General features: G+C 42.4%; 2 protein-coding genes and 1 long non-coding RNA gene across 3 annotated transcripts; 2 read left to right on the forward strand and 1 right to left on the reverse strand.

Moving 5' to 3' along the window:
- On the forward strand, window positions 11,206-11,767 carry LOC109131163 (uncharacterized protein At4g04775-like). Its single transcript, XM_019241834.1, has 2 exons — window positions 11,206-11,367; window positions 11,480-11,767. Exons 1-2 carry the CDS (start codon window positions 11,206-11,208, stop codon window positions 11,765-11,767), a joined length of 450 nt encoding a protein of 149 aa, XP_019097379.1.
- Window positions 12,196-15,396, reverse strand: LOC104772376. The gene is made up of 5 exons (XM_010497002.1): window positions 15,352-15,396; window positions 13,750-15,252; window positions 13,007-13,667; window positions 12,480-12,923; window positions 12,196-12,360 (listed from the first exon to the last, which is right to left on the reverse strand). Exons 1-5 carry the CDS (start codon window positions 15,354-15,356, stop codon window positions 12,196-12,198), a joined length of 2,778 nt encoding a protein of 925 aa, XP_010495304.1. The 5' UTR covers window positions 15,357-15,396.
- LOC109131150 lies at window positions 16,102-18,394 on the forward strand. Its single transcript, XR_002036891.1, has 3 exons — window positions 16,102-16,296; window positions 16,860-17,000; window positions 17,707-18,394. It is a non-coding gene; the product is annotated as an uncharacterized LOC109131150 (long non-coding RNA).

Below are 24,386 nucleotides of genomic sequence, written 5' to 3' on the forward strand. Positions count from 1 at the left end.
ATCGTCTAAAGCCGAAGTTCAACTTCGCGAATTCTAAACAGAAGTTCTCACTTCATACTCAGCTTTACTTATCAAATTAAAGTTGAGGTTTAATTTGGGAACTCTAATCCAAACCGAAGTACTCACTTCGTACTCAGCTTTACTTATCAAATTAAAGTTGAGGTTTAGTTTCGCGAACTCTAGTTAAAACCAAAGTACTCACTTCGTACTAAGCTTTACTTATCAAATTAAAATTTGAGGTTTAGTTTCGCAAACTCTAGTTAAAGCCGAAGTACTCACTTCGTACTCAGCTTTACTTATCATTAGAAGCCGAGGTTTAATTTCGCAAACTCTTATCAAAACCGAAGTCTTCACTTCGTACTCATTTTTGCTCGTATCATTTTTGCTCATTCTGAGTTAAACAAGAGATTGTGGGAATCGAGTTCGCATTCAGGATGACGCAAAAGAAAGAAATTCTGTCCGAAAATATGCGAATACGGAGTGGTCACCGCGACCAAAATGCTCTGAAATAAGTTCAACAAAAAGAAAAACAACAAACGGGGGGCAACTTGTGCCAAAACAACCCCGGGGTGAAAAACTATTGAGTAGGGGGAGGAGGATCTGATGCCACTTCGGGAAGGACCATGCTCATCTCTGCAAGCTCCGCTTCCGACCTGGTATTCTCCAGAAAGTCGTCCATCCCCTGATTCGACATTTGTCCGAGATTAGTGCCAGATCCGTCGATCGTAATGCTCAAAGGGTGCTCGCTGCATCAAAAGGTCTGAAAATACAGAAAGGTCGAGATCATGGGGGCTTACTTTCAAAACCTTTTCGTCAGCCTCCTCCTCGTCGGCTCTCAAAAGTCCGAGCTCAGCTTCCATGTCTTGGATTTCTCCCCTAGAGATCTCCTCGATCAGCATTCGATTAGCCTTAATCTCAGCGGCTCGAATCTTGAGTGGAGCAAGCTTCTCCCTTTCCTTGAAAGTAACCTTCACTTCCTCAACCAAGGGGCGGAGAGTTCGCCTCATTGCCTGCCTCTCCTCCCTCCGTACCCTCTCAATCTCGCAGCTGTTACCAGCCTCCAGCAGTTGATTACGGAGCTTGATTTCATGCAACTTGTTCTTCGCCGCTTTTGCATCCTCCGCTGCCTCATAGTAGAGGTCGCCCGCCTTCTTTAACTTGTCTCGGAGGTCTTCATTAGCAACTCCGAGGTCAAGCACCTCTATCTCGGCTTTCTTCATCCGAGCTTGGATTTGTTCGGCCTTCGCCACGGTACTAGCATTCTCAGCCTCCAGCTTAGCATACTCCTTTACTTGGGCTTCCAGGTCAGCAATCCTCTCTTGGAGAAGGCTCACCTCGGAAGACGAGGGAGAGGCGAACAGCTGGTCCTCGGAGGACGCCACCGAGGAGTTAAACTCGATCATTAGCTAGGAAAGTTTAACTTGTTAGAAACGGAAAGGATGTTAATAAAATAGAGCGCATTGCGAAGATGTACAAGCCGCAACCTCTCGTGGCTCATCACTAGAATCAGCTATGACAATCACGGGGGGTTCGGCCGGATCGGTCCAAGGTCCGGGAAGACCTGCAAGGAGCTCGGAAGGGACAGCAGGGGACTCGCAAGCCCCGCCTACCTCAGGGGTGGACGAACTGGAGTTGGTAGGAAGGCGAGCTTTGCCCTCAGCAAGAGCCGCTACCATGTTTAGCTTTGCTTCCTTCTCAGCAATCCAGCATGCCCTTTCTTCTCGGTAGTTCATCTCCGAAGTGCTTATAGGGTCGGAGCAAACAAGAGAACGTCCTCTGAGCCTCACTGTGGACTCCCTAATTCTTTCACACTAAAAAGAATCCCAGGCGATCTGACCCTGTCTGCAGAACCTCGAGAAAAACTCTGCGAACATAGGACAAAGCAACCCGCGCTCGAAGAGATCTTAGATGGGAACAACAAAGGGTAAGAAGCAAGAAAGATTATATATTAAGGTTATACCTAACAAAGAACACCATTCTACCAATTTTCGAAGTCCACTTTGATACGTGCGAACTCGAGAGGTGGCCAAAGGTGAGTTCCTTTACCGGGAAAAAGAAGTAGGACTTCCGCCATTTCTCGTCCTTCTCAGGTAGGTCATCAGTCCGGAAAGCGGACTTACATTTATACACGGAACCGGTGAGTAATAATTACCTGGGAAAGCAAAAGACACATCAGTCATGATGTGACCCGGAGACGCGGTCGCGGTACGGTTGCGGTACGTTTGCGGCTTGAGCTCTCGGCCAACTTTCAAACGGTAGAACTTTCCTTGGCAAGGTTCTGGGATTTGGATCTAGGTAAGAATCAAACAAGGGAAACGGAGTTTGAGAGAATTCAAACGAGCCGTTTGGGAGATACGTCGAGAAGCCACGAACAGATTGATCGGGTGGTACGGATGCGGAACGAACGAACGAACGATTGCGGTGGAAACGATGGTGGAGACGAGTTGAGACGATTCGGTGGAGAACTCGAGGACTTGTGAAAGAGGACTCGAGGTTGCAAAGGGGAAAGATGGAAGCGAAGTGAGGGGAAGTACGAATGGATCGAGAGACGACACAAGAGGTTTGGCTCTCCTCTTGATACGGTCTATAACAAGGTCAAACCCGGTTCGAGGCTTGTTAGGATTTTCTCAAGGTTCAATCTCGGATTGAAGAAAGAGAAGAGTGAGACAAGTTTCAAGAATCTCTCTTGAAGAAGAGTTTTAATTTCATACAAGTCTAAGGAGGAACAAAGCTAAGAGAGAGTTTAAATACATTAGGTCAAGTGAGTGCTTAGGGACACGCGGACTCTTAATGGTCCGCACAATCGTCCTTAGACGTGTTTCCCTTGTAAATGGAACACGTCGCCTCTATTGACTTTCAACGCTAAGCTCTCAACGTTCAAAAGCTAAATGATCAAAGGAGAATATTCTCAATGTTTCAAATTTAAAACAAAAACTAAGAGGGAAGAGAGATAACCGCCTTGGCCTTGCGCGTGAAGCAGCTTAACCTTTAGACGTTTTGCGTTTAGCTCCATGCCTCGTTAAAACCTTCTCCGGTAAACCCATTGGGACAAACCCGGAGTAAGAAAAAAGAGTACACTTCCTTGCTTAACGACTTGATCGTCTTCACTCTTGGGTAAGAGTTAAGACTAAGCGGACTGAGCCTTCGGAGTCTTCATGCGATGCCTGGCTTTGGACAAATGATCGGACAAATAGGTTGAGCCGCTGCTTGGCCGCCTTTGCTGAGCTCTTGGAACGTGTGGTGGCTCCGGGAAGGATTCTTGGAACCTTGGCCGCATCCGATACGTCTTGGTCAGGCATCTCGGTCGCGTCTAGCGTGTCTTGATCTTCTTGGCCGAGGTCGCATCCTGCGATCACATCATTCCCTCCCCTTAGAAAAGGTTTTGTCCCCAAAACATCTTCGCCTTCGCCTATATCAAACGGAACGAGGTCAGTGACATTGAAAGAGGTAGACGTACCAAACTCACCTGGAAGCTCGAGTCGGTAGGCGTTGTCGTTGATCTTCTCGATGACTCGAAATGGGCCATCTTCTCGCGGGCTGAGGTTGTCCTTGCGTTTTTGCTGGAACCTCTCCGGCCTTAAATGCAACCAGACCCAATCGCCAGGCTTGAACAACATTGGTTTACGTCCTCGATTGAGAAAGTGTGCGTACTGCTCGTTCCTTCGCTCTATATTGGCCCGAACCTCCTCATGTAGTGCCTTAACCATTTCTGCTCTTGCGGTCCCGTCTTGATTCTCGGCTTCATTTGGTGGTATAGGGAGGAGATCCAGCGGCGTCAATGGCTTGAATCCGTATGCGACCTCGAACGGTGACTTCTTTGTGGATGAATGCACCGCTTGGTTGTACGCGAACTCGATGATTGGAATGCACTCGAGCCAGGAGCCTTTGTTGCTTGCGATAGCTGTGCGAAGTAAGGCGCCTGTTGATCTGTTGACACCCTCCGTTTGGCCGTCGATCTGAGGGTGAGCCGCGGTGGAGTAGAGGAGCTTCGTCCCGAGCTTTCGCCAAATAGTGCGCCAGAAGTGGCCAAGAAACTTGGGATCTCGATCGGATATGATGGTACGCAGGACGCCATGAAGCCTTATGACCTGACTAAAGAACAAATTTGCCAATTGAACAACATCATTGTTCTTGTGGCACGGGATGAAGTGAGCCATCTTCGAGAAACTATCAACAACCACCATGATACTATCTCTATGTGCCAAAAGGGGTCGGCCTAAGATGAAATCCATGGAGAGATCGATCCATGGCGCGGTGGACACGGGCAAGGGCATGTAGAGACCATGCGGGTGAGTTGTCGACTTGGAGGTGCGACAAACAATGCAACGGTCGACGTGCTTCTCCACCATACTTCGCATCTTCTCCACCATAGTTCCTTGAGCACGGCCAGGGTCTTGGTGATGCCAAAATGACCCGCTAATCCTCCACTATGGGCTTCATGAACAAGCAGTTCCCGGATAGATCCAATTTGGTATGTACAGCCGTTGTCCTCTAAATAGGAACCCCTCGTGAAGGTAGAACTCGGTGTAGATTCCTTTCCCATAGTTCTGGAAGCATTCTCCAAATTCAGCATCTCCAGCATAGGCATCCTTGATGCTTTCATAACCCAACACTCGCGCGTCCATTGTGGTGATCAGTGCGTAGGCGTCGGCGACTACATTCTCCTTGCCTTTTTTGTACTTAATGACTCAATGAACTCCAACCACTTCGCATGACGTCTCTTGAGGTTTGTCTGGCCACGGAGACGCTTTAGAGTTTCGTGATCAGTGTGAATCACAAACTCTCTCGTCAATAGATAGTGTTGCCAAACCTCCATGGCACGAACGAGGGCGTATAACTCCTTGTCATACGTAGGGTAGTTAAGCGTAGCTCCACTAAGCTTCTCACTAAAATATGCCACCGGTCTGCCTCCTTGAGTCAAGACAGCTCCGACTCCGATTCCCGACGCATCGCACTCAACTTCAAAGGTTTTGTTGAAGTTGGGCAGGGTAAGCAATGGTGCGTTCGTGAGTCGTCTCTTAAGTTCAGGAAACGCCTTGTCTTGTTCCTCTCCCTAGTGGAACTCGCTGTTCTTCTTGATCACCGAGGTAAGAGGCGCGGCCACGGTGCTGAAGTCTTTCACGAACCGCCGGTAGAAACTTGCTAGGCCGTGGAATGATCGGACTTGAGTGATGCTCGTTGGTTTAGGCCATTCCTCGATCGCGCGAACCTTCTCCTCGTCCACCTTAAGACCCTGCGAGGAAACAACAAAGCCTAGGAAGACCAACTGATCAGCAGCGAACACGCACTTTTTCAAGTTTGCGTAGAGTCTCTCTTCGCGGAGAGTAAACAACACGGAATTCAAATGCTCAACATGCTCGGACAAGTTCGAACTATAAACAAGTATATCATCAAAGTAAACAACTACGAACTTGTTAATAAACGACCTTAAAACATGGTTCATAAGACGCATAAAGGTAGATGGGGCGTTAGAAAGACCAAATGGCATTACCAACCATTCTTACAAACCTTGTTTCGTCTTGAAGACGGTTTTCCACTCGTCACCCTCCTTCATACGAACTTGATGGTAGCCGCTCTTCAAGTCGATCTTGGAGAAGATGCTGGCGCCACTAAGCTCGTCTAGCATGTCATCGAGGCGTGGGATGGGGTGGCGGTATTTGATGGTGATGTTGTTGACGGCTCGACAGTCAACGCACATCCTCTATGATCCGTATTTCTTTGGGACTAGGAGCACCAGAACGGCACACAGACTCAAGCTCTCTCGAACGTAGCCTTGCGCCATGAGCTCCTTGACTTGTCGTTCAAGCTCCTTCGCCTCTTCGGGATTGACACGGTAGGCTGGTCGGTTGGGAAGCTGCACGCCTGGAATGAGGTCAATCTGGTGCTCAATGCCTCTGATCGGTGGTAAGCCTTCTGGAAGTTCCTCCGGGAACACGTCGGCGTAGCGTTTGAGGACATTGTGGATCACCTCCGGTAAGGCGTCTAGTGAACCTTCGAGACCTGAAAGCAACACATCTCGAAACACCATCAATAACACTTAGGCTGAGTCCTTAAGGGACTTTCTAACATCACCATATTGACACAGGAAGTTCTTTTTGTCGTTCGATTCTTTAGACAAGTTGTCTTGCATTTCATGAACTTGCGTGGGGCTCAAGGGTTTCAAGCAAATACGCTTGTTGTCATGAACGAAAAAGTATTGGTTAGTGTGGCCGCAATGTGTGGTGCGCTTATCAAACTGCCATGGACACCCCAATAAGAGGTGGCTAGCTTGCATAGGCACTATATCACATAGGACTTGATCCTTATACGGACCGACACTGAATGGGACCGTGACCTGTTCCTTTACATAGATCACGGTCTTATCATTTAACCATCTCAAGCGGTAAGGACGGGGGTGGTTTGTGGTTTCAAGAGAAATTTTCTTGACAAGACTGGAACTTGCCACGTTAGTGCAAGAACCTCCGTCTATTATCAAGCCACAAACGCGACCACTTACAGTGCATCTCGTGTGGAAGATGTTGTCACGTTGGTTGGCGTCGTCAGTCGCTACGCCGGCGTTCAAGATGCGGCGTATCATTAGCAGTTCTCCAACTTCGGGCTCCGTAACAGCTTCTTCCAGCTCAGCTTCTCCTCAAACATTCACCTCGGTGGCCTCATCGTTGGACTCGATCTTGCCAGCCTCGGTCAGTATCATTGTCCGTGCGTTTGGATAATAACGAGCGTAGTGGCCTCTCCCTTGACACTTGAAACACACAATGTCGCGGCTCCAGACGTCGGTGGTGTTGCGTCGTGGATCTTGGCGCTCATTGGTGGCCGGCTCCCTTGGTTTAAATCTCGAGTCTGCACTGGTCGCCTTTGGCTTCTCTGGTAATCGGTTCGATGGTGACGCGTTAGGAGTCCAATTCGTAACTCCTTGAGTTCGGCCACGAGGCGCAGAGGCGCTCTTCTTCTTGATTTGAGTCTCAATCTGCACCGAGAGATGCAACAACTCTTCAAAGGTTTGATAGGGTTGGCGCTCGACCTTGCGCGCAATGCGTTCTTGCAATCCATCCAAGAATTGAGTCATGAGTGACTCTTCAGAGTCATCGACTTGCAATCGGTTGCGCAAGTGTTCAAACTCTTCGTAATACTCCTCCACGTTTCGTGCGCCTTTCATGAGTCGCCGAAACTTCTTCTGGAGCTCGCGGTGATAGTATGGAGGCACGTAGCGCCTTCGCATTTCCGCTTTCAAGACCTTCTAAATAGTGATAGGTCGGTCGCGGTTGCTTCGTTGCTCAGCTTCGAGGCGATCCCACCAGGTAAGAGCATGATCAGTGAATTGTGCCACCGCGTATTGGACCTTTTGCAGCTCCGGATAGGCATGACACGAGTATAAGTGATCCATACGGCTCTCCCATTCAAGATAGGCCTCGAGGTCTGACTTGCCCGCGAACGTGGGTGGAATCATCTTGTGGTTTGGCTCTTGACGTCTTGGAGCATCGTCGTCTTGATCATCATAGCGGTGTCGTCGTCTATGCCGCGGTTCATAGTCCTCGTCGGATTGGTTGCTCGCCGGCTCTCGTCGTGGTTGCCTAGCGGGCAACGGATCTTCGCTGGGAGGATTCATAAGTTCAATCCTCATGAGACGGTCGGCAAGTTGCTCTAAACCGGTGCGTAGTGCGGCGAGGGTGATGCCAATCTCTGGTGGTGCTGGTGGAACTTCTTCGGCCATCGTACGGACTAGTCGTTGGTGACGTGGTGCGGCCTCGCTGTGAAACTTTGAATTTAAACCTCGCAAAAAAAAAAGAATAAACACAAAAGTAAACACGCGTGAGTTTCACTCGTTCAAGAGGACCACACAAAACTTTGTTTCACCAACAATGATTGAAAACAGCTATGACAGATTCAAACCTATGACTAAAATAAGTAAAGCAAAAGTAAAAGTAAAAAGTGCAAGAGGACAAGGCTACTTTATGACCGGAAACAAAAACGCGTAAGTAAGAACACACTCCTAACTTTATCGATCTAAAGGTAGACTCACAAGAACACGAACGAACAGAGATATGAACACGAAGAACAAATACGCAAACTAACAACCTAAAGAAGCAATGAACAACCGCAAACATACACCAAAATAAACCAAACGGCTAAACGGAACCTAAGAAACTAAAAGACGCGAACTTTGCTATTAAAAACTAAAAGATTGAAACTTTAAACGGAATAAGAAAGTTTTGGAAAGAAACAACCTCGTAGGAGCTTTAAAGCTTTGATACCAAGCTGATGTGACCCGGAGAGGCGGTCGCGGTACGGTTGGGTACGGAAGCGGCTTGAGCTCTCGGCCAACTTTCGAACGGTAGAACTTTCCTCGGCAAGGTTCTGGGATTCGGATCTAGGTAAGAATCAAACAAGGGAAACGGAGTTTGAGGGAATTCAAACGAGATGTTTGGGAGATACGACAAGAAGCCACGAACGGATCGATCGGGTGGTACGGATGCAGAACGAACGAACGAACGGTTGCGGTGGAAACGATGGTGGAGACGAGTTGAGACGATTCGGTGGAGAACTCGAGGACTTGTGAAAGAGGACTCGAGGTTGCGAAGGGGAAAGATGGAAGCGAAGTGAGGGGAAGTACGAATGGATCGAGAGACGACACAAGAGGTTTGACTCTCCTCTTGATACGGTCTCTAACAAGGTCGAACCCGGTTCGAGGCTTGTTAGGATTTTCTCAAGGTTCAATCCCGGATTGAAGAAAGAGAAGAGTGAGACAAGTTTCAAGAATCTCTCTTGAAGAAAAGTTTTAATTTCATACAAGTCTAAGGAGGAACAAAGCTGAGAGAGAGTTTAAATACATTAGGTCAAGTGAGGGCTTAGGGACACGCGGACTCTTAATTGTCCGCACAATCGTCCTTAGACGTGTTTCCCTTGTAAATGGAACACGTCGCCTCTATTGACTTTCAACGCTAAGCTCTCAACGTTCAAAAGCTAAAGGATCAAAGGAGAATATTCTCAATGTTTCAAATTTAAACCAAAAACTAAGAGGGAAGAGAGATAACCGCCTTGGCCTTGTGCGTGAGGCAGCTTAACGTTTAGGCGTTTTGCATTTAGCTCCATGCCTCGTTAAAACCTTCTCCGGTAAACCCATTGGGACAAACACGGAGTAAGGAAAAAGAGTACACTTTGTTGCTTAACAACTTGATCGTCTTCACTTTGGGTAAGAGTGAAGACTAAGCAGACTGAGCCTTCGGAGTCTTCATGAGATGGCTGGCGTTGGACGAATGATCGGACAGATAGGTTGAGCCGCTGCTTGGCCGCCTTTGCTGAGCTCTTGGAACGTGTGGTGGCTCCGGGAAGGATTGTTGGAACCTTGGCTGCGTCCGATGCGTCTTGGTCAGGCGTCTCGGTCACGTCCGGCATGTCTTGGTCTTCTTGGCCGAGGTCGCGTCCTGCGATCACATCAAGTCAGCTCGCAGCTCGAGCTTGGTCAAAGATTCCTGCAATCAAGTGTATTAATTAGGACGCGAAAATTGTGTAAAATTAATTACGCATTAATTGGGTAATTAATTTGTCAGTATAAATATGTACGGGGGAAGTCTTTGTAAAGGAGGGAACATTTTTTCTCAAGCAGTAATATACAGTTTTAGCATTCAAACACTCTTTTTCAGTTTGGAACTCTTAACGGTGATAAGCACCTCTTCACATAAATCAATTCGGAAGGAGAGAATTGATCTCAGTTCTCACAAATACTGCATAATATAAAATATTAAACTAATCCAAAAGTTGCATAGAAACTTGAAAACATCCTATATTATGAAACAAAAAACTTTTCTAAAACATCTATATTTTGAAACCGAGGGAGTGTAGTTCTTATATATAAATACCCGACATTTTTAGTGGGTTTTTCGGTAAATATCCGGATTTTCAGGTAAAATTTTGGGTATTCAAAAATATGTTTCGAATATTCGGATATTAAATTATTAATATGTACGTATCTTTTCGATATTTTCGGGTTCGGATTTTTAGATATAAAAGGGATTAGGATCCAATATAGTAAAAACTAAACTTTTGGATTTGGATTCAGATAAGATTTTTCGAGTCGGCCAGTTTCGGTTCAGGTATTCAAAGTATTTTTTTCCCCAAACCTAGTTAAGTCCTTAAGAATATGAACTCCTAACACTACTTATATGTGGCTGGTCAGGCCCGTGGAGCAGCACAAACAGCTCGGGACGGAGAGGGAGATTCAGCAGTCAGCAGAAACCACCACTTTCGCAGGAGATATTGGTTCTTGAAAGGCTTAAAGAGAGGAGAAGATAAAAGAGAAGAGAGTTGCATGGAATTGCATTTTTGTTGAATTTCTTGTAAGGATATTGTCCACCCTATCTTCATGAAGGTCACAAATACACCACCAGTTTTTATTTTTATTAAGATTTTAAAACATTACTATTTGTCTCGATCTGTCTTGCAATGGCATATACTAAAAAAAATGATTGATTTAGATCACTTATTTTATATATTTGTATCATGTTTAAATGACGCAAAAATAATTTACATCACTTTAATAAATGATTTCCATTTTGTTGATGTAAATAATTTGTATCGCTGAGATAAATATTTGCTTCAATTAATCTGATCGATGTTCGTTTACATCACTTACAAAAAATATTGTAAGTCTTACATAATTTTTACTAAATTGATATAAAATATTTGAATCAATAATTTCTCAAAACTAATGTAAAATATTTATATCATTTAAAAATTAATGTGAAAATCAATATTACAATAAATAATAGGGCAATTGACAAATATAGCACAGATTCTTTCCAAGTGTAGCACCGCATATATAAGGGTTTTATGCAAAAAAAACCCTCCAACTAGTTTTTTTTTGCAAGAAAACCCTCCAGGTGTGGAAAATGCAAGTCAATACCACCAACTCGAAAGTCACCCGCAATACAGCCCTCTCCCGTATCGATGACGTGGCATCCGTCTATATCGTTTAAAAACGTAACAGAAATCAAAACGACACCGTTTTCGTCTTTTAAAAACGACACAAAGTCCCCTGTCGTTTTAAAGTCACAAAAACAAGATCGTGAAACATAAAATTTGATTTGGGGATTAGGGTTCATCGCTGGGTTTGATTTGGGGAAAAGAGATTTAGGTTATAGATTTCGATTAGGATTTAGGAGTTCAAAGTTTGGTCTTTTTTTTCCTCCTTCATCTCTTTCGTTCACAATGTCTGATTCATACTCTCTATCAAACACAAGTCAAGTTGAATATGAGGATGCTGAATATGGGATTCCTACAGTTTGTTACTGTGGTGAAAGGCCAAGGCTTGAACCTTCTTTTACAAGGACAAACCCAGGAAGGCTCTTCTACACATGTCAAAATAGAGATGTAAGTTTTTTTATAATTTGGTTATATTTTGCGACTATGGTTGAATTATTGTGATAAATGTTGAATTGTGGATAAATTTTATTTGAATTATGGTTTAAATATTTATTTGTAGGATGGAGAATGTCATATTTGGAAATGGTGGGATGTAGCTATGATGGAAGAACTAAGGGCACTGAAGCAAGAAACTTATGGCTGTCCTAGTTTGAAACGAATGCGTGAAATAATTCAGGTCCAAAGAGACGAGATTGCTCACCTCTATGATATCCAATCAAAAAATCAGATGGAGTTGGATAGCCTTAAGGTATTGATTGCAAATAAAAGAGATGGAATAGCTATGGAGTTGAAGAATGTGTTTGTTGCGGCTTTTGTTTTGCTTGCAATGATAATCTATTTGTTTTAGTAGAATATTAAGTAATTGCGGATGGAGATCTTTCAATTTTGATTGTTTTTGAAAGGCTCTTCAAGTAGTTTAGGTGTATGGTTTTGTATTTTGTTGGTGTATGACGTGTGTGTTAGTATGTGAAATTTGGTTTGGACATGTATTTTGGTCTGTAACAATGAGAATTTCGAATGGTCTTAACAAGATTACAAAGACAATGGTTTGGACATGTATTTTGGTCTTAACAACAAGAATTTCGAATGGTCTTAACAAGATAACAAACACAATGGTTTGGAGATGTATTTTGGTCTTAAGAAGATAACAAACACAATGATTTTTGTGAAATAAACTCAAGTTTAAAACAGACGATGGTTAAAACACACAAAAGAAAAGGTTTGTCAAACAGAAATCAACTCATAAGATTCAAAACACACACATGATGCTTTCCCTTATTTCTTCTTTCCACGTCCACGTGAAACCTCCATTTTCTTGCGTTCTCTAGCTTGATACAGACTGCTTGGTAGTATGGTGTTGTCTCGTGCATCAGTTATAGACCTCCCTACCTGAATATAGTCGTCACCAGTTACAGGACTGGTGAATACACCATAACCTTCCTGCACAATCACAATCACAACACAAATTCAGTTTTGTTTTTGGCCAAAGTAAATAGACTAGACCAACATTAATCAACATTAATAAGAATCGACAAACGAAAAGGCTTGGAAAGTCTCACTATTGGTAGATACATGGGCCCTGTGTCATACATAGGAAGTCTCTTAGGAGTTGGTTGTGAAGATGATGCATCATCATGCTGACTTTTCCGAGGCCTTCCTGGACGTCTTTTTGGGAGAGCAGATGAAAGGCTTGGAAGATCTTCTTGGGCTGGCCTTTCTAAACCAAGTTCAGTAGTTGAGGCCGATTCAAATGGTGTGTCAGCAGTTGGTTGTGATGATGATGTACCATAAGGCTGACTTATCCGAGATCTTCTTGGACGTTTTTTTGGGTGAGCAGCTGAAAGGCTTGGAAGATCTTCTTGGGCAGTAGAGGTTGATGCAAATGGTGTTTTTGCAGTAGCTGTCTTTCTTGGTCTACCTGGTGGTTTCTTTGGCGGCTTAGGCATTGGTCCATTCTTGCATTTCAGCTTGTTGTGGCCTTCTTCTCCACACAAGCTACAATGCTGCATAAAATAAGAACGATAAGGTCAGAAATCAGAAATGCAAATACAAAAAAAGAGAACCTAAGACATTAAGAGAGTCTTACAATTTTTGTTCCTCTTTTAGAAAGCTTGGTTCCTCCTTCCCTTGGTTCACCCTTCTCCCTCTTTCTCTTCTTCCCTGGAGGTCTTCCACCAGGCCTCTTGTAAGGAGGTGGCAAGACCCTGACTGTTGTAGTCACCTCCCATAGATTCATTCCATTCACACCACAAAGTCCATCAGCATAACAAGTCTGCAACTTCTGAGCAGTGAACCATGGAGAAATCATCTTCTTAGGATCTTGGTCAGTATTCTTCTCATGTCTAAGACAAGAAACAATGTGGCTACATGGGATCCCACTGACCATATACATTCTACAACTGCATTTGATCTCACCTCGCATCTGCACCACAAAACCTTCAATTCGCATATTAGTTTTGTAGTTAAAGTAGCCAACCTCATAATTCCCCAATCCGCAGCTCAAAGGTCTACAATTCTTTGCCAAATCAATCTGCTGGTCTAGTAAAGCTATCGCCTTAGGAGTGTACTCTCCTTTTGTTTTCTCAGCCTCGGCTCTTTTCTTTTCATTGCTCACCATAACCCTTTTTCTTATTTCTTCCAGCATCTCAACAACCGGTTTACTTCTTGCTATCCGGATTGCTGCATTGAATGACTCTCCAAGATTGTTTTCTACAGCAGCACACTTTGAGAACTCTGTAAAATAAGCCCTACAAGAGACACACCAAGTTAACAATCAAATAAAACAAAGTCATATCCGAAAAAAAAAACAGAACAAGTAAGATAAATTACCTTGACCATGGACAAAAAAGAGAAATCTTCAAGTCATTAAAAGCAGCAGGATCATACTCTTTCAGCTCTTGCATCTTTCTATCAAATTGTTGTGGATAGTAAGAGTCTGCAGCAGCCCAGAACATGTCCTCATATTCTGCTCCAGCATACTTCTTCTTCCAGTTGGCATAAACATGCCTTGCACACATCCTGTGTTCAGCATAAGGCAATACCACCTTCACTGCTGCAATCAATCCTTTTTGCTGATCACTACCTAGTGTTAGTCCATTTCCCAACTCTAAACCCAAGTCATCAACCAAATGTTCAAGGAACCACAACCAGTTTGGCGTATTCTCACAATCCACAATCGCCCAAGCTACAGGAAACATCTGATCATTGGGATCTCTTCCACATGCAACTAATAACATTCCTGTCATTCTCCACTTCAGAAATGTTCCATCTAGATGGAGGATCTTTCGACATGCTCTCTTCCACCCATTTTTTAAAGCAGCAAAGCACACATAAAACCTATGGAACCTACTTTCCCTTACCTCACATTCAACTGTGGATCCAATATTGCTTCTCTTCAGCTCAGCAACATAATCGAATAACCTAGCAAAAGACTCTTCTTGCTCTTCATCAAATGTCTTAAGACATTTCAGCCGTGTCCTCTCACAAATTGTCCAAGGCACATTGATGTTGCGTCTAAGAAGCTTCTGTTGTAATTGATTTGCTGAGAACTCTGGATTTAGTCTGAATTCTTCTATGTAGAGATCAGCAATCCGAGAGTTAGTCAGCAATGACACGACCCCTTGCCAAGTACAATTATGCTCATCATTTAACGATCTGATTACTACTCTATTAGAACTGCTGTTGATAGTTGCTGAAATCCTCCAAGGGCATTTCTTTCCAGAGCAAATAGCAACTACACGTTTGCCATCTGACTTCTCATATTTGATGTCCCTCCTCTTCTTCACAGCATATCTCGTAACAGCTCTTTTAAAGGAATCAATTGTATTGTACTCATCACCAATACAAAACTTTCGATACTTGCTCTCATCTACCTCAACATGTGGACTGTCATCATCACTATCGCTGTAAACAATATCTTCAAACTGAACTTCATCATCTGACTCAGAGCCACTACCACCACTAACTTCACCATCAACCAATGCTTCATCGTCTGACAAATACCTCAACGCATTAGTATCAATGTGCCTACCTATATAAGGATCATCTTCCCGAACAATAAATAAGGTTAATGCACCAGCTCCAACTGCATAATGAACCGCTTTCTTCAACACTTCATCGTTATCAATATCTTCTTTCTTACCAGGCGTTTCAAGTGGAAACCAAGACACTTTCTTCATGTTGTCTTCATACTCGAGGAGTTCCGAAAGAAGCACCAGAATCATACGTAAGCTGAATGATTCAGCTGATACCAAACCCACTTTATGTCTCTCTCCTCCAAGATATTGGTCCTCAGCTGACCAATATCCACCAACATGCATAAACAAATCAAAACTGAACCAAAAAAACAAAAATATTAGAATTCTAAAATTTTGCACATATCAAAATGAATGGACAATAACAATTGATACTCTCAAAATCATCAATTCTCACCTCATCGTTGCCCTCCTTTGATTCCCCAACACTCAAATCAATCTTCTCCCCGAATCGTTTCCCTTCAACTCAAACTCAACCCGATTAATTGCCCTTCACCTCTTCGCTCTAACAGATCCCTAATCGCAATAAAACAAAACCCTAATCAAACCCAACAATGAACCCAACGATGAACCCAACGATGAACCATAATCAAATCGAACAGAACCCTAATTCTCTAAGAGATCTCAAGAAACCATCTCTTTTTCCCCAAATCGAGCCCAACAATGAACCCTAATCGAACATATCTCAAACAATACAAGAGAACTCGTGAAACCTAATTCTCTATCTCTTTTCCCCAAATCAAACCCAAAGATGAACCCTAATCCCCAAATTAAAACTTCTTTCACGATATCGGCTTTTGTTTAAAAGATGACAGAACCCGACTTTTGTTCTGTGTCGTTTTTGAGATTTTAAAACGATAAGGATGGTAAACTTTCTGTCGTTTTCAAAAGTAACAAAACGGTGTCGTTTTGATTTCTGTTACGTTTTTAAATGATATAGACGGATGCCACGTCATCAATACGGGAGAGGGCTGTATTGCGGATGACTTTCAAGTTGGTGGTATTGACTTGCATTTTCCACACCTTGAGGGTTTTCTTGCAAAAAAAAACTAGTTGGAGGGTTTTTTTGCACAAAACCCCATATATAAAGTTCCACAAATAGCACCTTTTAAATTTAATTAATTAATATAATTTAATTATCCTTTTTTCCCTAAAACAATAAAACATAATCCTTTTGCGTTCTTTCTTATTGTTCTCTTCGCCTTGCCAGATTTACGTCATTGGTCTCTCGTCGCCGGTGTCTCGCCGAAGTAGAAAGAGAGATTTGTATGATTTAGTCGAAAACGAAGAAGAAAGAGAGATTTGAGAGCACACATCTTCGATCTCGATTCTAAAGCTCAAGGTAAACTATTCTCTGATGCTCAGGATTATGGTTTCTGGGGATTCTAATTTGTCTGATTGAAACTTAGGGTGTGATTGATATGTGGTAAAATTCTCACGGTGTGTCCTTTATTAAATTGGGGATTCAATATCTCCAAAATTGGGTGTTAATGTTGGGGGAAAGTTTTAATTGTTCATCATACGTTTTCTTTTGGTAAGAACTAAGAACTCGACTTCAGTGATTTCTAGATTCATTTGATAGTTGCTGGATTGTGATTTTGGAGATCTCGGATCACAATTTTGGCTAATGTTATGCACTGTAATCGACATCTTACAATGTGATCTTCTGATTTTTTTCTGACTTGAATTTTGTTTCTACTCTCGGTTTTAATAGCATGAGATCATTGTTGCATGTAATCAAATCATAGAAAATCACAATCGTGTACACCATCTTTAGTCATTCGAAATTAGGTTGCTTTAGTTTGGCCATTCTCTCTGATTATGGTTTCGTAGACTTGTCAATTTGTTTTTTTTTTTTTGACATTTCTCTAGTTTAATTTGTATAAACTATTCAATTTTTTTCAGGTAATTGGTTAGAGAGGTTGTGAGAGCTTGAGTGTAAACATATAGAGAAGCTTGGTGTAAACATTCTTTGTGGTTTGTTTGTTTTTGCTGTTAGAAAAACAAAAAAAATAAAGGAGATTGCGGCAAAGAAGAGTTCCAAACGTATGTATTCATGTTGGTGGGATAGTCATAAATAAATGTATATATATGAAACACATTTTTGGGGAAAACTATTAAAAGAGTAATTTGTGATAGAGATTGTAAAAACATTTATTTAAATTCAGGAAATATTTCATGAAATTTATGAAGTCTTTCATGAACATATTTATTAATTTCAATTTAAATTCAGGAAATATTTCATGAAATTTATGAAGACTTTCCTGAACATACATATTCAGGATGACATTCATATTCAGGATGACATTGATAATATTTAGGAAGGATACCTTATAATTCATGATAGCCTTCTTAGATATTTAGGAAGATACAAAATCAAATAGTTAGTCTTATATATACATGAAATTTCAAGATGTGCAGACAAAAAATCAAATATCCACCACTAAATGATGTAATATGTGATATATTATGGTAAAACATAAATTCAAAGATTCAAAACCTCATTTTTAAAAATTTAGGAAGGAATTCATAAGTATTTAGGAAGATATAGTTAAATTTTGGGAATGGTTTCCTAAATATTCAGAAATCTCAAAACAGTAATAACCAAAACCAGAAGTTCAAGACCATTATATGTTCATTAACCTGAATTCAGTTTTGTTGTTTTTGTCTGAATTCAGTGTAGTGGCAAAATTTGGAAACAACTGTATAACTTTTTTTTCCTTACTCTATGATTCTGTTGTGAAATATGCAGAGTCGACGTAAGCTTCACGCGCCACCGTGACGTAGAAAAAACCTGAAAGAGAAGAATAAGCGCAGCCATGGAATGTGCGGCATCCAAGCTCGATAACGAAGATTATGTATGGTGATGCAAGGATTGCCGCCGTCTCATGAAAGAAGTTGTATACGTTCGTCATCATCTCACCACCGCTCACACCGATTATTGTTGATCTCTTTGTTTCACTGGATCTGCACTCTCTTCATTTGCCTGCCGGTGAGTCTCTCCATTCCATCCTCCTTATCTTTGATTTGAAAAGAAACAAGGGAATGGATGCTTGCTTTCGTCTATCCCACCAGATCTGAAGCACTTGAATTCATATTGGTCCAGATTCTGAGATTAATTGAACAATGGTGATGGTGAAATTGGGAATGCTCCACTATGTAATCGATGATGTGGTTGTCCGAACAATCTCAATTTCATAATTCCGGTTTAGAAAGATTGTTCTTTGCCAGTGATGATCTTTTTAATTCGCAGCCTCCATGTCGTTTAGACGAAGAAGATGACGAATAAGTTGAGAATAAAATTGCAAAAAGATGACTAATTTTAGCATTTTTTAAATATAATTATGTCAAATAATAATAAAAATGTTATTATTGGAACATATGAGAATGAGAATGTGTGATAAGTTTGGAAGAAAAACTTAGATTAGTGTTTTTATAGAGTATTTTTCTAAATAATATGAAAAATAATTTTGGCTGAGTAATATTTAATTATTTATAACTTTCAATTGTTTTAATATATTCATTTATTTACAATTAAGATTTAAGGATAAGTTTAGTTAAACGGTAACTAGAATTTTTATAATAAATTAACTTGATATAAATAAACTAAATTAGTTACCTGATTTTAAGGATTAATATATGGTACCAGTTAACTTAAGAATACGCAAACTAATTTGTTATTTATAGAATATATTGTCTAATCACAACTTAAGAAGTATCCAATGTGGGATACTAGAACTTCTTCTTTACAAACGAAAAAGGATATTAAATATAAACAATTATCAGCAAAACAGCAACATATAAAAATAAGTAACTACACTTTAGTTTATTAATTCTCTCTTTGATTACCAAATGTATTTTTCCAATTAAAATAAATCATACGATCAATAATCAATTCATCATACAAGTTACTCGATGATGATGAAGAAGAATCTTTAATAATCTAACGAAAATGAAGATACAGCTTTTTTTTTTGGGGAAAAAGAAAATAAAGCTAGGTTTGCTTTGTTTAGCTGATGATCTGCTATAATTTTTGATCAATCAATTTTTTAAATATTTATCTTCTAATTATGTATATTCTTTTTAAAATATATATATATATATATGTAATTTTTTATAGGATATTAATATAATTTATTTCACACCAGTTTTAAATGATATAAATTTATATTGTTTTAAAAATGATTTTATACCAAACATGAAGAGATACATCAATTATCTAAATAATGTAGATGTTTATTTTAAATCGATTTTTTAAAAATGATACAATATAATAGAAAATGAATGAATTTTAACTAACTCATTCAAATTAGATACTTATAATATCATTTAAATTAACTGATGCTAATTTGTATATATTTACTTCACTTATCAATAAGTAATTTAAAATTACATTGCTTAATTTTGTGATACACTTTAAGTGATATAACAGACTCATGTCAAGAAAATTCAAAGTTGAAAGAGAAAATAATGTTATCTCATGCCATTCAAATATAATTAATGGAAGTTTGTTTAAATTCAATTAACTAAATATAATTAGAAAATAAAAGATTAGGAATTACACAAGATAGTTTAAAGACCCCGACCCGGACTTCTCAGCGTCCACGGTCACGGTTTCCATACAGCCCCATTCCTGGCCGATTATCCATTGATTCGGTTACTTGGCTTTGCCTCGCGGCCTTGCCTTATAAACCTTTATATGCAGCGGAATATCATTTTACCCTTGACCATCCCTTTGTGCTTAGCCATACAACCAACCAACCCCACAGGCTTTGCACAGATTAGGGATGGGGACTTATACTCCCTCACGGCGATCGGTTGCGCTGTCGGCTTCCCGTACCACTTGTGTCCCGAAGCTTGGTACCGGACATACCGTCCGTTGACCTATCGGTCATACCTTAGTACCTCGGTTGACTCGTCGGTCTTGGTATCAGAGCCAGGTCCGATCGAACGATCCAACCCCATAATCGAATCGCCGATTGACCAACGACCAGGCCGATACTTTCGACAGACTTGCCGACCACCCGACCGATCAATCCAACCTACGGCTCGTATCGTCGATCCTTCGATCACCCGATCCGACTAGTGATTAAATCACTGGTCAATCCTCGATCAATCCATCCATTGACGCGGATCATCGATGACCTTTCGATCGGCCTGACGCTATGATCGAACCGTCGATCATCCTGCGATCAGTCTGACTCCATGGCTGAACCGCCGCTTATCATTCGATCAGTTCGGCCCGATTGTCGAACCGCCGCTCGTTTTATCGTACCGTCAATAGAGAGGTAGCTTGCGCATCAGTTCTGACGATGTACCGTAATACTCGCCGAGCCGCACCCCCTTTTCTTCTTAGGCATAGATGGACGATGGAAAGATGATAGTGTCTGGAAATGAAGGCAACGCCCTCTATTTATAGGGTCTTGGCCGAAGTCTAGGCCCCAAAAGGTACCTGTCCGACAAGACTCTTAGATCGCGCACATTCGATCGTGTACGTTCGGTCGTGCCTGTCCGGCCGTGCCTATTCGGTCATGTCTATCCGTCCGCATCCCTTCGCACATGCATGTTCGGTCACTACATCCCATGACTGCCCCGAGCTCCCCAGCTGACCCGTACACTGTCCACTACTGTCCAGCTGGCCGAGCTCGATCGAGCTGACTGGCAGCTGGTAGAGCTGACGGTAGCTGACTGGCAGCTGGTCGAGGTGACGGTAGCTGAACGATAGCTGTCCGCAGCTGGCCGCAGCTGAGCTAACTTGTTCATCAAGTTCGCGGAGCTCGTTAAGCTCATATTCCAGTTGGTTGAGCTAGTAGCTTAGCTACTTAAGCTCATTTAGCTATCAATTCTCGTACAACAAATTGCCCCATTTTAGGATCGCGGGACGCGGGCGTTACAAATCTACCCCCTTAAAATGAATTCGTCCTTGAATTTGGTGGGTTTAGTAATTCCCGACCTTTTGGTCGCTGTTTCGCGACCTTCTGGTCGATATTTCCTGACCGTGGTCCTTCCCGGATGCAATCGTAATTTATGACCTTTGGTCGATACTTTCCTGACCGTCTGGTTGATATTTCCCGACCGTGGTCCTTTACGGACGTGGTCTTAATTCCCGACCTTGGTCCTTCCCGGACGCGGTCATAATTCCCGACCTTCTGGTTGATGTTTCCTAACCGTGGTCCTTCCCATATGCGGTCTTAATTCCCGACCTTGGTCCTTCCCAGACGCGGTCATAATTCCGAACTTCTGGTCGATGTTTTCCGACCGTGGTCCTTCTCGGACGCGGTCATAATTCTCGACCTTCTGGTCGATGTTTCTCGACCTTCTGGCCGATGTTTCCCGACTGTGGTCCTTCTCGGACGCGGTCATAATTCCCGACCTTCTGGTCGATGTTTCCCGACCTTCTGGCTGATGTTTACCGACCGTGGTCCTTCCCAAACGCGGTCATAATTCCCTACCTTCTGGTCGATATTTCCCGACCTTCTGGCCGATGTGCTATGTGTTCGACGTTTTGAACAATCGCTTGATTCACGGGTGCATCTTGGCGAACACATTCTCGTTCCCAAGCATGCTGCCGATCTTATCAGAAATTTCCATTCCGTCCGAACACATAGCACAATTGCATACGTCCTCACAGGATCGCGCATGCTCTGATACCAACTTGAAAGACCCCGACCCGGACCTCTCGGCGTTCGCGGTCACAGCTTCCGTATGGCCCCATTCCTGGCCGATTATCCATTGATTCGGTTATTTGGCTTTGGCTCGTGGCCTTGCCTTATAAACCTTTATACGCAGCGGAATATCACTTTACCCTTGACCATCCCTTTGTGCTTAGCCATACAACCAACCAACCCCACAGGCTTTGCACAGATTAGGGATGGGGACTTATAGTCCCTTCGGTTCACGGCGATCGGTTGCGGTGTCGGCTTCCCGTACCACTCGTGTCCCGAAGCTTGGTACCGGACATACCGTCTGTTGACCTATCGGTCATACCTTAGTACTTTGGTCGACTCGTCGGTCTTGATATCAGAGCCAGGTCCGATCGAATGATCCGACCCCATAATCGAATCGCCGATCGACCAACGACCAGGCCGATACTTCCGACGGACTTGCCAAACACCCGACCGATCAATCCAACCTACGGCTCGTATCGTCGATCCTTCGATCACCTGATCCGACTAGCGATTGAATCACCGGTCAATCCTCGATCGATTCATCTATGAACGCGGATCGTCGATGACCTTTCGATCGGTCTGACGCTATGATCGAACCGTCGATCATCCTGCGATCAGTCCGACTCCATGGCCGAACCGCCGCTTATCCTTCGATCAGTTTGGCCCGATTGCCGAACCGTCGCTCGTCTCATCGTACCGTCGATAGAGAGGTAGCGTGCGCATCAGTTCAGACGATGTACCGTAATACTTGCCGAGCCGCACCCTCTTTTCTTCTTAGGCATAGATGGAAGATGGAAGGATGATGGTGTCTGGAAATGCAACGCCCTCTATTTATAGGGTCTTGGCCGAAGTCTAGGACCCAAAAGGTACATGTCCGACAAGACTCTTCGATCGCGCACATTCTATCTTGTACGTTTGGCCGTGCCTGTCCGGTCGTGCCTGTTTGGTCATGTCCGTCCGTACGCGTCCCTTCGGATATGCCTGTTCGGTCACCGCGTCCCATGACTGCCCCGAGCTCCCCAGCTGACCCGTATCTTATCCACTACCGTCCAGCTGGCCGAGCTCGGTCGAGCTGCCTGGCAGCTGGTCGAGCTGACGGTAGGTGACTGGCAGTTGGTTGAGGTGACGGTAGCTGACCGATAGCTGTCTGCAGCTAGCCGCAGCTGAGCTAACTTGTTCATCAAGTTTGCGGAGCTCGTTAAGCTCATATTCCAGCTGGTTGAGCTAGTAGCTTAGCTACTTAAGCTCATTTAGCTATCAATTCTTGTAAAACAAATTGCCCCCTTTTAGGATCGCAGGACGCGGGCGTTACAATAGTATACCTATAGTCTATAGGCTTACCAACACTCAGTTTGTAATAAAGTTGCTGGAAGGCTGGCCGAGGTAGAGACTTGGTATATATGTCTGCTCGTTGTAAAGCAGGAGGAACATATTAAATTTCAAGAAGTCCAAGTGCAACTGTCTCTCTCGTACATAATGATAGTCGACTTCAATGTGTTTTGAGCGGTTATGAAACACAGGGTTAGCAGAGAGATTATCACATCGTAGAACTGCATGTCTAGTTTGAACAGTCCCCAAGTCTCTGAGAACAAAGAATATCCAAGTTAACTCTAAAGCAGCAGTGGCAAGGGCTCTGTATCCAGCCTCTGTTGAAGACCGAGAGACTTTTAGTTACCGTTTAGCTGACTAAGAGATTATGTTTGAACCGAGAAGGACACAAAAACTAGTCGTAGAGCGTCGTGTTTCCTGAAAACCGGCATAATCACTGTCACTATATGAAACCAATGGCAAATCATCACTATAGGATACCACTGACAAGTCGCTGTTTCTATACATATGTAGACTCATTGTAGATGTCCCCCTGATATATCGCAGTATTGTTTTAACAAATGGAAATCAGATTCTGCTGGAGCATGCATACGCTGACAAATGGAATTCATTGCAAACTGTATATCTGGACGTTCACAGGTTATTGAATATCCTCAAGAAAATCTAATGAGAGCAGAAACATTAGTTCACCAAGAGTTACATGTTTCTGCTGCAACACCGTCTGTATTAGAAACAGAAGATGTTCTTGAATGTCCAGTAACAGCACCTGAAGTTATTCTAGACCAACCAGCTGGAGAGAGCTGTGAGGACGGTGCTCATCAGATGATTACAAAATCCAAGCATGGGATTCGTAAACCAAATCCCAAGTATGCTTTTATTGCAAGTAAAACTATATTGTCTTTACCTAAAACAGTCGTTGAGGCATTAGAACATTCTGGTTGGCCTTAAGCTATGTTGGATGAACTTGATTCTATTTATAAGAATCATACATGGATTTTGACTCCTACCGCTGCTGATATGAATGTGACTTGGTTGTTATTCTTATTTTTTTTTTATGTTTTTATGTTTGTTGTTGTGATTATCTTATATATAAAACATTATAAATATTTAGATCAAGCCACCAACTACAACGAACATTAATATAGAAGTGACAAAATACGGTCATACAGTTGATTAGTTTTTCTTAATTTATTATTTTTCTTATAAGTAATGAAGATGAAAAATATGGATAATTATTATTTAAACAAATTAAAATTGTATATTCGGATTGTTTGGAATATCAATTTTGAAATTCATAATTGTTGGGATATAAATAGTTAAAATAACACTTAATACTATAATTTTGTGAGTTGAAAATACTTTTTTCCTTTATCCACATCAGATGAAACAAATATATATTTATAAAATATGATAACCGATCAAGTATGGTATAAAG

Source organism: Camelina sativa, chromosome 20 (assembly GCF_000633955.1).
Source record: "Camelina sativa cultivar DH55 chromosome 20, Cs, whole genome shotgun sequence".
NCBI lineage: Eukaryota > Viridiplantae > Streptophyta > Magnoliopsida > Brassicales > Brassicaceae > Camelina > Camelina sativa.